General features: G+C 36.2%; 1 protein-coding gene across 40 annotated transcripts in view; it reads right to left on the bottom strand.

Annotated features, from left to right (window-relative positions):
* The window catches only part of NRCAM (neuronal cell adhesion molecule), a 150,853-nt gene that overhangs the window by 44,721 nt on the left and 93,423 nt on the right, over window positions 1–12,709 (bottom strand). For all 40 annotated transcript variants that reach the window (XM_040550921.1, XM_040550966.1, XM_040550911.1 and 37 more), the window contains 3 exons: window positions 12,053–12,164; window positions 9,925–10,109; window positions 8,629–8,760 (listed from right to left, as the gene is read on the bottom strand). In XM_040550921.1, the coding sequence (XP_040406855.1) occupies window positions 8,629–8,760; window positions 9,925–10,109; window positions 12,053–12,164 (429 nt within the window). The remainder of the gene's footprint in view (window positions 1–8,628; window positions 8,761–9,924; window positions 10,110–12,052; window positions 12,165–12,709) is intronic.

Below are 12,709 nucleotides of genomic sequence, written 5' to 3'. Positions count from 1 at the left end.
AAAATGTTAAAGTAGAAATATATTAACATATTATTAATTAAACATATGGTAAGCTTATTGTGATATTAATATGAAAAATAAATGCATATATGAATAAATGGACACATTGTAGTGTGGTTGCATCATCAAAATTGGAGCCTGAGAAAATAAGTATACTTGTTGAAGACATTTTCATATAAAATTATTTCTAATTTCTTTGTATTCATAGAGAAGATCAGTTAAATAAATTAACATACATTTTCTGTAAGTGACAAAACCTTTTGATTCTGACAATATCTCAGTACTCAACTGTACAGAAAACAGAGAAATTTCTCCTACATATTCTCAGGTCTAGTGAAATATCTATTACTGAATTCTCTAAGAGAGAAGAAACTAGATGACAGGGACCACAGCTCTGAGCTCCTGCGTAAAGACATTTCCATCTTGGGTGAACTCTGAGGCCACTTTGTATATAAACTAATTACATCAATTTCCAAACAGATACCTCAAGAACAATTCTCAACTCCTATCTTTAATCACGTGGAGTTAAGATCTATATAACAAATTAAAAATTTTTGAAATCAAGAAAAAGGTACGACAAGAATTGTAAATGCTTAACTATTCTCTGGGCTACTGCATTGCTGGCACTCATTTTTCTCCTTTTTGACTTTGCTTCATATTGTGTTCGGTGTTACACTTTTCTTCATGTTCCCATGTGAATGACATTTTCATTAAAAGATTCATGGGCTGAAAACAGACAGAGAAGGTGAGTAGCCCAGCAGGCAGGCCAGTCATCTGTGAGAAGTGGTCTGTTTCTGCACACACATCACAGTTAAATGGAAAATACATGCTACCGCCCTCCCAGGAGGCAGAGGTCTGCCCACAGCTGCTCTGCCCCATGCTCTGTGCATCCCTCCACTCATCCCCTCTGAATCCTGAACCGTTTTTTCAGCACCCGGGTGCCTGTTCTAAGAAAAAAGCTGTGGATCCTAGGCGAAAAATAAAAACAAGAACAAAAACTGAAGGAAGTATCAGTTTTTTTGTCTGGTCTAGCTACCTGCATGCTGAAGAGCATCGTGTTGAGACTGGCGTCTACTCAACATACTGTCTTGTGACACACCTCATTCTCCCACACAACACAAACACAACCCACAGGTCTTTGTCCACATACTACACCACCTCTTGCAGGGCCAGGCCCTAAAAGTCAGATGCTGCACCACCCATCTGCTTTACTGCTGCAGTCAGACAGGGCTTGTTGGCTTTTACGAGGTCTCTGGTCACCTTATACAATGGCTGTGCGAAAAGGAGAAAATGCTTTTGACACATTTGATGGATCTAAATTTGGCACAGACAGGCAAAATAACAAAGAATTACATAATACTTAGAATGGGTGTGCACAACTGGGATTATGAACGATGAGGATTTGCTATAAAAGTTCTGCTGTTGTAATGGAGACTTGAGCATGTGTTCTGTAACAGCAACATTCAGCTGCAAAATCGAGTCTTAACTTATGAACATGCTTACATCTTTTCTGATTGCATTTTTTCACATTATTTTTCCATCACTTTGTATAACGAGACAGCTTCTTGACTATACAGCTACATACAGCCTATTTCTGTACAGACAAGGTATAGCCTCTAGTAGATACGTTTGTCACAGCCAGCTATTGGCACTCTGAACAACGTCTGTTCATCCGAACGCATATTCTCATTCTGTTTTATAAGCTTTTGACAGCCCGAGCAATTACTTCTGTTAGCATGTTTAGAGAACCACTGTGGCACTCTTTTTTTCTTTCCTGGAAAAAAAGACAGAATGAAATGTGCTGTCTTAACAGAAGCAGTTAAAATGCACGATTATGCTTAAAATGGGAAGAAATTTTCCAGATTTTGTTGAGATTTGTTTACCTTTTTCTATTTAAGCACTTCATTTTCCTGATCAGTTCTACTTACTGGTCAATGTTTATTGGTGTACTCTCTGGAAGCTAAACAAATGAAGATCAGAACAACTGTCAACTGCAGTCTGCAATATAACATTATCAGTCCATATGAATGATACAGACTGAAGAATTCTAAGAATGTATTTTTTTTCCAGAAAATTATTAGATCATGAAATGTATTTACCGATTTTACAATTCTTTAGCTCAAATCTTTAAGTTCTTTGTGAAACCAGAACATACAATCCATCACTTGGAGGGGTTTTGTTTGTTTGTTTTGTTTTGTTTTGTTTTGTTTTTAAGCTTAAACATATACAAAAAAAAAAAAAAAAAAAAGAGGGTGGTAAGGCCCTGGAACAGGTTGCCCAAGGAGGTTATGCAGTCTCTGTCACAGAGATAATCAAAATCTGAGTGGACGCAGCCATGAGCAACCTCATGCTGATAACACCTTGCTTTGAGGAGGCAGGTTGGACTAGATGACCTCTAGTTCCTTCCAATCAAATTCTATGATGCTGTGATTTTAAAATGAAATATTTTAATTTTAAAAACATAGATTGACAATAAGGCATTGCTCACTGAGAAGGAGGTATATACTTGTGATTGCTCTTCTGTAATTTACTGTTGTTCACAAAAAGGTTAATGTGAAATTGAGAATTCCTGAAATCTGAGTTTGTTATACTGGTACCACATTCTGAAATACAACAGCATATGAGATCTAGCTGACATCAGATGTTCTCAGCTCTGCTAACTCAGAGTCTAAGTCCCACAGGGCACAGAATTAAGAATATTTTTCTTGTTGCCTGAGAAGCATGATGTAACCTAAGGTAATATATATTTTTTTCCCAGAGGCATGTGTAGATTACAACCTTAGTTTGCCGGATATATGCACTAACTGTTTCTATTCTATAGCGAAAATGTTGATGTCGTCTTCAGATGTTGTAGTAGAGATTCCCTCTGGCTGAAAACAAGCTGGAGAAGAAAGAAACTAACTTATTTGCTTGATTTTCTTGTATCAATGAGAACACATACACCTTTGGCAGGTGTAAGAGCTAATTTTATCCAGGTCAGTAAAATGTCACATAAAAACACAGTAGAAACAGAGAATTTCTCTTTAGAAAAGAGTAGAAATATTCATGACTGTCTATAGATACCTGCATTTTTTTAGCAAATCAAAGTTATGAATAAAAAGTAATTATAACTGCTATGCATTTACAGTCACTACATATGATTGTTGAAAAGCCTTTCAGATAGCAATTTTTATTTATTTTTTAATTCATGAATAAGATGGTTTCAGAGTAGAGAACTATGCAGGAAATGCACAAATTGATAGCAATGTAAGAACAGAAATTGTTGTTTAAGTGTTATAGTTCATAGCCACTCTTTAATCTCTTTAGTAAAGCTGACTTTTCATTTTGCATCATTAGCAGAATATTAATTTCTCAGAGAATCTGAAACAATTATTTGATTTAGATTATTATAGTGAACATTTGTTCTTGTAGTTCTACTCATACTATAATTGTGTCCTCAAGTTTATGCACAAATAATAGTGAATGTAAATGGGGCCTGAGAACACTAGTGGCTCATAAGACATGATTTTCAACAACCCTAACCTCAGAAATTGCTTTGAAGGCCCTGTTATTATGAAAAAAAAATACTAAGAAAGCAAAGAGAGAAGACTAGGGTTTTTTTCTGATAAGGATTTAGACATATGGTCCTTGTATAATGATGCCTTTCAGGTTCTGACAGGATCACAGGATCTCTTGTATTACAGCAAATTTGCTAAAAGTAACCTACCATTCTTCTTTACCTGCTTATTCCTCCAAAAAGTCATGTTCACAAGTAATTTATGAATAAAGTAACTGTTCTCAAAATGAGGAAGGTCTATCTTAACTACAACTGAGTGACTGAAATGGCAGTTTTGAAGAATTATTTGTAAAATGTTAGACATTCGTATTCTGATGTATTACCTATAACAACAGGAGAATGTCACAGAACCAGGACTTAACATTAACAACCAACCAAATGAGAAAACTGGGAGGAACTTCCAGTGTGTAGTCACCAAGCTGTACTGATAAGAAGTCATGTCCCTTATGCAGGCACCTCCCAGTTTTTTATAAATTATATGGTCTCTGAATGAGCATCCAGTTAAGATACTTTTGGCTACAGCTGACTAGCCTCATAACATTTGAGAATCCAAATCAGGGGACATTATATGCAGGACAGACCTGTTCTATCCGATCTCTCATCATTCTGCCTAAATACTGTATTAGGCATTGAGCGAATATTATGCAAGTAGAATCCCTTATTCTTCTCCTTGGGTGGGGCAGATGGCAAAGGAAGGAGAAGAAAGGGATTTTAACCAATATTTTGCCTTACTTGCCTTAACTTTCACGGTCACATAGAGCTATAGATGTATTTCTGCAGAGATGCATATAGTTCCAATAGTATGTGCAGAAAAGTTGTGGGTTCTGACACAGCAGAGGCATGGGCTATATTTTCACAGTTGAGTACAAACTGGATAAAAACTGATAGTAAAATAGCAAGACCAGGCAGTGTCATCAGACAGACTTGAAAACCTGTAAGGTCATACTGACACTGAAACTAAGCAAGAAAAACAAGAAACTTAACAAACACAGTTTTCCCTTAACTTACACCATACAGTCAACTGTCAAAGACTTAATTCTAGAAGAGATGGAAAGTGGAAGAAGTGCTCTTTTCCTTTTCCTAACATCTCCCTTGCTCCTCAGAAAAATATTTTCCTGTGATCACTGCAATCCTTGTTCCAGGGCAAGATTTTTTAATTTTGGTAGTACTGTTAACTCCAAAGGGGTGGCAACCTAGCCACAACTGTCCTTTGAGTATCTTGCACAGAATAAATAAAACTGATTATCAGAGGTTCTCCTGTCTGCCACAGCTCCTAGGCCAGATGCACAGTTCCAGCATCACGACAGCAGAATCGGTGGACGCCTGCCTGCCCTGGCACTTCCCTCCTCTGTGAGGCTCAGCTCCTCGGGGCGTCAGAGACCCGGCAGATTTCATCCCACCCTCCCATGGCCACGATGAACAGCTTGTGTATGCTCACAGAGAACACAACGGACGACAAATCTGTGAGCCAGGGATTATCGAGGCCTTTCATGAAGGAAATCTAAGGGCTAATGTTTATCCCTTAACTTCAATGTGATAAATAATGGAGACTAACTAAAAACTGAGATTCAGTGTGAGACGTAATATAAACAAGTGAAGCACGTGTTGAAAGAAGATAAACAGCGCCTTTCAGTGCACTACTTTGTCTAAATCTAAGTGTGTGTATTTAATATTTAATAGCTCATCATGAACTATGAACTACTGAACCAATAAATTAGTCTTTTGTGCAGTATTTGCAATGCCTTTCTGAAGCCCAATTATGAAAGTGCTTCCCCTTCCCAATTAATTCGGGTTGTTACTTTTTTAGAAGTTGAGATACTTTATGCATGGTTTCCCTTTTGTAAAACCATGCTGAATATCTGAGCAGCAAAACACAACGGATTATGCAGCAGTATAAATAATGCAGACCTTGAGCGTTAATTGAAGCGCAAGGCAAGGCAGAATCGTGGCCTGAACTTTCAATTGCTACTTGCAAAAGTAATTCTAATTGACCTCAATGGGACTATGCATGTGGGTTCAAATTACTCCTGTGAGTAAACACTACAAGGTTCGCTCCTTATCGCTCCGGCATGCCTGAAACAGCTTGCTTTAAATTGGAAGCGAGTTTTTCTTCAGAGCATTATTGTTGAAGAAAAACAATGAAAAGATTTCAAAGAAGCTTAAAACCTTCCTTTAAAAGTATTGCTTTACACTGGATAATATAATCTAGAACAAAATTTACACTGCACTTGTTTTCATAGGTGCTTAACATACATTAATCTTTTTATTACTATTATTATTTTGATATGAAGCTGATCTTCATCTTTCCCTTTCTGTTATTTAAGCCTCACCCTTTGACTGAGATATGGCTGGATGGTTCTTTCTTCAACATTCCCCTTCCTTGTCTGACTCTATTATGGAAAAACAAAACCGGAAGAATTAAGCATCTCCCAGTTGTGGTTTCCAATAGAAAATTAAAGTATTGCAAACAGATTACAGGGCCACAGGAGGCACATTGTGGGATATATGATGACAGCAGGGCTTTGAAATTCAAATGTAGCTCTTTTTCTTTGAAATCCTGCCATGGGTGTAGCTCTCTCAGCACTGCCCTGAAGCTGAAACAGCTGCTTTAGTTTCCTTTTACAGTGATTTACTAATCATTCAGCTGGAAGAAGAGGGGCTCAATTCTGTCATTTGGTAGTAAGCGAACAAAAGAGCACACTGTACTTGGTAGTTTCCAGACCAGTTTTTGGTAACTCAGAATAATACAAAATCACAAGAATCTTAAGAACTGCACTTTCTGTGATCGTGATGATTTTCTCTCTTGGATCCCCTGACAATTTCAGTGTACTCGAGCATCCAGTGAACTTGCACTTAAATATTTAAGGTGGCAAAACTTCAGTCTTCTTCAGCAATGAACGTGACCTTTTACATAAAACTGAGCTACCCAGTTATTATTTGCTGTGTTCTTTTGTCTTTTTTTTTTCCTTCTACTGAGTTTGAATGGGTAATTTTGTTAAAGCCTTTTATTTTTTTCTGAGTTCCCTTCAATAAGCTCTGTATACTAATTCCTCAGGGCCATCCAGACAATGTATGCTGCCCTCATATTTGGGAAGTTTGGTGGTATCCTGCATCTGCCTCTAAAAACTTTATATTTCTTAATGTTTTGCTGCTATCCTGAAAAAATGCAGAACACAGTTGCTTTTCTGGAAAATGTAGTTGTTTATCATTTGAATAGCCAGTCCTACAGCTTTGACAAAGAAGCAGTGCAAGGCAAAGGTGGATCTCATAACCAGCTGCAAAAAAAATTATTTGTCAGGAAGGATGAAGAGTTAAACTACCAGAATAGCAAGAAAAAAATCTCAACAAAACAAAACAAAAAACAAGACTAATGGCAACTATATAAAGAATAGTAAGTATGTTGAGACAACCTAAAAGCCAGAAAGGTAACTACAGCATAGGTATAAAACCTCAAGCATACAGCAGACTTCATGATATATGTACGTACAGCATATACAATACAAAATTACATTGTTATTTTCCTGTTTTCCTTGAATACTTACTACTTTTTGGTGAGGTGACAAACACCTCTCTGAAATGGTGCTTAATGTCAGATTACATAACTTACTTAAACAGTGGAAACTTCTTGTTTTATATCTCAGGCTAAAGATCTCAACTTATTTTTAATTAGGATTCCTGGAACAGGTTCTTTGCTAAATATTTTTTTTCAATACTTTCCCTTGCTTCACCCTTTTAGTTTAAAAAATAAATAAATAAACAAAGTGTACATACAGAGTATACTCTGCTGGCTTGTATGTGGAAAATTAGAAGAACTTCTGTAGAATGCTTTCTGTAAATACTTTACCCTTAAATTATCCCCGAAATTGCACATTTTCCCCCTCCAGTTCCATTTCAGCTCTCTTGTATCCCAAATGTTTTGAATATATCTAATGTAGGTTCTTGCTTACCTGTTGCTATTTCCTAGATTCTCACTGTAGAGAATTCTCCTCCATGACCCAAACTCTGTGACACTTACTTTGATTGACATACTTAAATGTTTCCTGGAACCCCCAAAAGTTACAGTTATACATTCCACAGGCCAGACCAGACACATATTTTAGAACCGATTATCTCTCACAAGGCAATAGGGTAGATTGTTTTTATAGTACTGTTTCATGAAAGGGGAAGGATAAATGTAGAAGAACCAGGTGTGATGTGATGAAGAGGCCACGCTGAGTACAAAAACAACCGACAACATGCTGCAGCATTCTCCAGCAAGTTCTACCCAAGCAAACTTGTGCTTTACGCAGCAGCTACCTTGTGTCTGTCATACAGCATGGCCAGTCGTTGCACTGCAACAATTCAGTGACTCAGTCAATGGCTCTGGGTAGCTTTTCTTACCACCGATTCTGGGTTGCTTTTCTTACCCATACACAGAGATACAGCTGTTTCACTGCCTCAGGGGTTCCTTTTCTTTGACACCCACTTGGTACAAGCTGTTTTCCAGGCAGTTGCTGACACACCAAGTCAGCTTTGCTGCTGCTTTTTAATGCTGAAGCCTGGAAGGCTCCAACAACCTCTAAGCTGCGTATCCTGCAAAAGTGCTCTGAACATCCACAGAAGTGATGACTTGACCTTTCATGTCACCTTTTCAATTCTTAGAAAAAAATAGTACTGCTCTGGGGCAGAGAGACCCAGCAAACATGACTGCCACAGCAACACAATGGCAGAAATTATACCTCAGCAATATCCCTCAAAAGGGCACGGCACAGCTGTGTTCCTATGGCTCTGCCTCTGTAAGGATGCTACCAGGAGAGCACCAAACAGGATAACCAGGTATACATTCACAAATAGCACAAATGTGCTCTCAAGCACTTTAAAGGCACATTTTGTTGTTCCATTTTGAGTAACCACTGTATTTTTACCACCTAATTTATAATTTATTATAACCTGTCAGTCAAAAACTATACAAATGCATGCTCTTCATTTATATATATATATATATATATATACACACATATATATATATCTTTTAAAATTATATTGCTCTTATTTCCTTATTCATCATCCTTTGAGGTAATTAAAAATCTTACTTGCTATGGGAACACCATTTGCTAACCAGCTTATGCTAGGTTTTGGGTTGCCATTAGCTCTGCAGATCAATGTTCCATCTTCTCCAGGAGATAAGACCAAGTTTCTGGGTGCGGTTATCCAGTATGGAGCAGCTGGGGTTAGGAAGAGAAACACAGCAATCATTTTCCAAAATTACCATGATTACAGAAAATCATGAGGCATGGTCATGGTAACCATAAAATAATTCAAACAAGGTATGTATAGGTATAGACATACAGTTGCGTGGTCACATTTTATTTTTGTATACATTATATCCAATGATTAACTGGTAAATTACACTTTGGCTAAACTGAGCTATTGGCTACCTCCTGCATTGAATGGGGGGGAGCTTTTTACTTTGAAATTCTAAGACAGTTGAAAATGCACAGAGATTGAAATGGACAGAATACTGTCCTTACCAAAAGATCTTCATCTATGTCACCATCTTTTTTTTCTTCTTTTTTTTTTTTCCAATAAATAACCACAAATAGCATATGTTGTCACATTTTGCAATTAAACTTCAGATTTTGGATTGACGAATAGAAGCAAACAGAAAACTCTTGAAAAGAAGGTTGAATATGACCATAAAGCGGTACTGGACTACAGTAATATAAATAGGTTTTTAGTATGCAAAGGGAGCACTACACTTGATTATTTAAATGACTAATTAGCTGTCATCCCTTTTTTTGTTTGCTTCATGATATTCAAAATATTCTTACAGTTTCTATTTGGACAAACACACTACAAGTGTTTTTAAAACTAGTAAGACAACAGCACGGGTAAAAGACTCAGGAAACAGAAAAACAGAAATGTTCATTAAGGGAGAAAAAAAGAGCATAAGATGCATAGAAAAATAGGGAAGAGAAAAAATCTGGGCTATATGAATGGAGAGCAGAAAAGGCAGAAAATAAAAAGGAGGTGAAGACAAGGGATGAGGAGAAAGACAAAGAACAAGGGAAAGACACAGTCTAATGACAATCAAAGATCTAAAGCAAATGTATTACAGGTACAAGCTAAGAAACTATTTTACTGTTGTTACAATAAAGTCTCAATTTAGCCTGTTACTTGACAAAGCAACATAATAAATAGAGAAACCGAAGTTAGAGATAGTCAAGTCTGTCTGTCTGATGGCAGAATTCAGTTGGTTTAGTGATCCTCAGTTATTTTTTAATATTGTCATTCATCCTTTCAGTTGTAATTTATTATGCTGGTAAGCATACTTCAGTCTTGCATTCTGGACACTGACAGTATTAAATTAATGACTATTTTAGTATTACCTTTCACAGTTACTGAAATGACATGATGAGTAGAACCTAATATATTTCTTGCTATACATTTGTAGTTCCCAGAGTCAGCTTCAGAAACATCTATAATCTTGAGAGTTTTCTTAAAATTTTCAAAAAATGTTCTATTGGCTGGCAGTTCGCCACCTTCTTTAATCCAGCGAATTACTGGTGTGGGTCTGGAAAAGCAAAAGTACAGATCAAATTAATGGACCACTGAAAAAGAAGATGAGAGTTCTATATGTTAATGTTTTGAACATAAATTTTACACCAATTATTTTAAGAGCCTTTACTCAGATTTTGGGGCATGTCCAGCAAATGTGCAGGATATGCCAGCATTTGTTTCTAGGAAATGACAAGCCCCACTAACACTGTCAATGGCCATCTGTTCATAGGTTTAATAATTATGGAATACATTTGTCTGCTGATTAATCTAAAAACCTCAATGATTAATAAATGAATACAAGAGTATTTCCAATCTTACTGTATTTATACTTTTAAATTGATGCTCATGATGGTTTAAAAGGTAACTTCTAGATAATGATAAGATTACAACTGTCCTTCATTTGAGCAAAATTGTAATGCTTCATGCAAATCATAAATGTTATAGCAGATCTGTAGGAGACAGAAATTTTTCCTACGACAAATCAAGAAAAAAATGACAGTGCTGAGTCAAGTATAGCTATTTGTAACTGTATCCTGGTTGTGTCCCATGTTGGCTACTGAGGTTGAAAGTTGTCCAAACTCATGCAGACATACCTTTAAAATTACAGCAAATTAAAAGGTGTTGCTTTCTGAGTAGAATGTTCTCTCTCAAATATTAATGATTCAGGGCAAATATTCATTTAGCAATCTAATATGAGAACAGGAACACCTAGCAAAGTTTATTTTTAATTATGGTATCAGTAATTAGGAGTAGTTGCTTTAAATAAAAACCGAATCTGGTCTTCTGTTGAGAACTATGTAAGCTTCCCTCATTGAATTATTAAAATAGAAAAATACATGACATTTAAAGACACAAATACATATAATGGATAATATTTTATTTTTTCCCCGTTTTTATCCAGCTATTTTCCTAGAGTTTGGACCTCTGATTATTTTTATTGCACGGTTGTTGAAAAGCATATTCTACTCCCACACACGACTGTGATTATGCTAGTGATGTTGATGCAAGGACACCTGAACAGACCACAGCTGAGGCAGAAACAGTGCACTGACCTTTGTATCAAGCTGTGTCAAGCTGTGCATGAGCGTGCCCTGTGGAGCTTATGCAAGTGCATACATCTGCATGATGCCGTGCTGCATCATTTGCAATTACTGGCTTACCTCACTGCTACTTCAGAGCGCTCTGCCTTCTATGCTTTTGTGCATTGTCAACATGTTTATAGCTCCTGAAATAAATAGGTACTAAAGATTTTCTACTTCCACACTAGCCAATCTATTCTCTTTCTTCCTGAGAATGAAATTGATTTAAGATCAAACTAGTTCATGAAGTTAAATTGCTCTTTAGTCATTTTCTACTTGCACAATTAGCAACAAAGGCAAACATGTATTATGTGGAAGAAACAAGTACCAATTAAACCCAATTACAATGGGAAGTTGGATGTAAGTAGCTGAAGGTATGTTCTAACAACTCCCACCTAGATGATGCACTAAGTAATTATTAGCATATGTGAGCAGCTTTTTCAGATTATACCAGCAGATTCTTATCTATTTTTATACTATTTGAGAGCTTAATGATTATATAGTTAGGAAAAAAACAGAGACTTATTTCCCAAGTGCAATTCTGCAGACATGTGTCCAAGGTTATCTTACAACATTTCTTGCTTGTGTCCTGAAAACAGAGGCCTTCTCATATGTTTAATACATATTTATTTAATGTGTTAATATTTAATATTTAATATTTAATACATATAAGAAAAATAGTTATGTTCACAGTCAGTTTTAAAATATGCTGATTTCCAAACTGGTGGACTTCCTTCAAAGTCCTCTTTCCATTTTACATTTCTATTTCTTTAAAATACTTAAGCTTTCATAGCAGTAACGTTTTAGGCATCTCGGAAATGTTTCCCTCTAATTCTGCATTTTTATTTAGAAAAGCACGGTCTAAAAAGTAACTCACAATCCCGCTGCAATGCACTCCAACAAAAGGACATTTCCTCTAAGTTCCACTTTGTTACTTGTGGTACCGGTTGGTGTTAGAAGAATTGGTGGCCTCTCTGTAACCGGCTTGGCTGGAACAAGAAAAAATAAAATAATTAATTTCTGTATTTTATTCTAATGTTAATCAAATTCATACATCCATTCTCACATTTCGGACAGAGATTTTGATGCACACAGGCCACTTAATTAAAAATTATCATGTTACACACCTACATAGTTCAACAAATTAGGCTTTTGACAGACATAACATAATCATATCTCAACTTGTTTAATGCTAATTTTGAACACATACCTGAAAACATTTGTTATTGAAGAGGGGAGCATTTGATATACAGTTCTTACACATGCAACTATCTATGGATCCATACTGAGTATAAGGTTACTTAGGTGAGTGAGTGAAAGTCTGAATGTTACCAAAAGTTTCTGGGCTTCCATCAAAACACAAATAAAGCAAAATTATTAAATTCAAAAATATAATCCAGGGTGTCACATGGTATGCTCCACTTTGAAGTATGTTTTGTTCAATATTTTCTAGACTATGTGAGACATCTCTGGAAATTTAACCTTGTCTTCTCCTCTCACTAAATACTTAAATTTATTTCAAACTGTTCCCCAG

The sequence above is a fragment of the Cygnus olor genome, chromosome 1, assembly GCF_009769625.2.
Source record: "Cygnus olor isolate bCygOlo1 chromosome 1, bCygOlo1.pri.v2, whole genome shotgun sequence".
In the NCBI taxonomy this organism is placed as follows: Eukaryota; Metazoa; Chordata; class Aves; order Anseriformes; family Anatidae; genus Cygnus; species Cygnus olor.
This window is presented reverse-complemented; position numbering and strand designations above follow the sequence as displayed.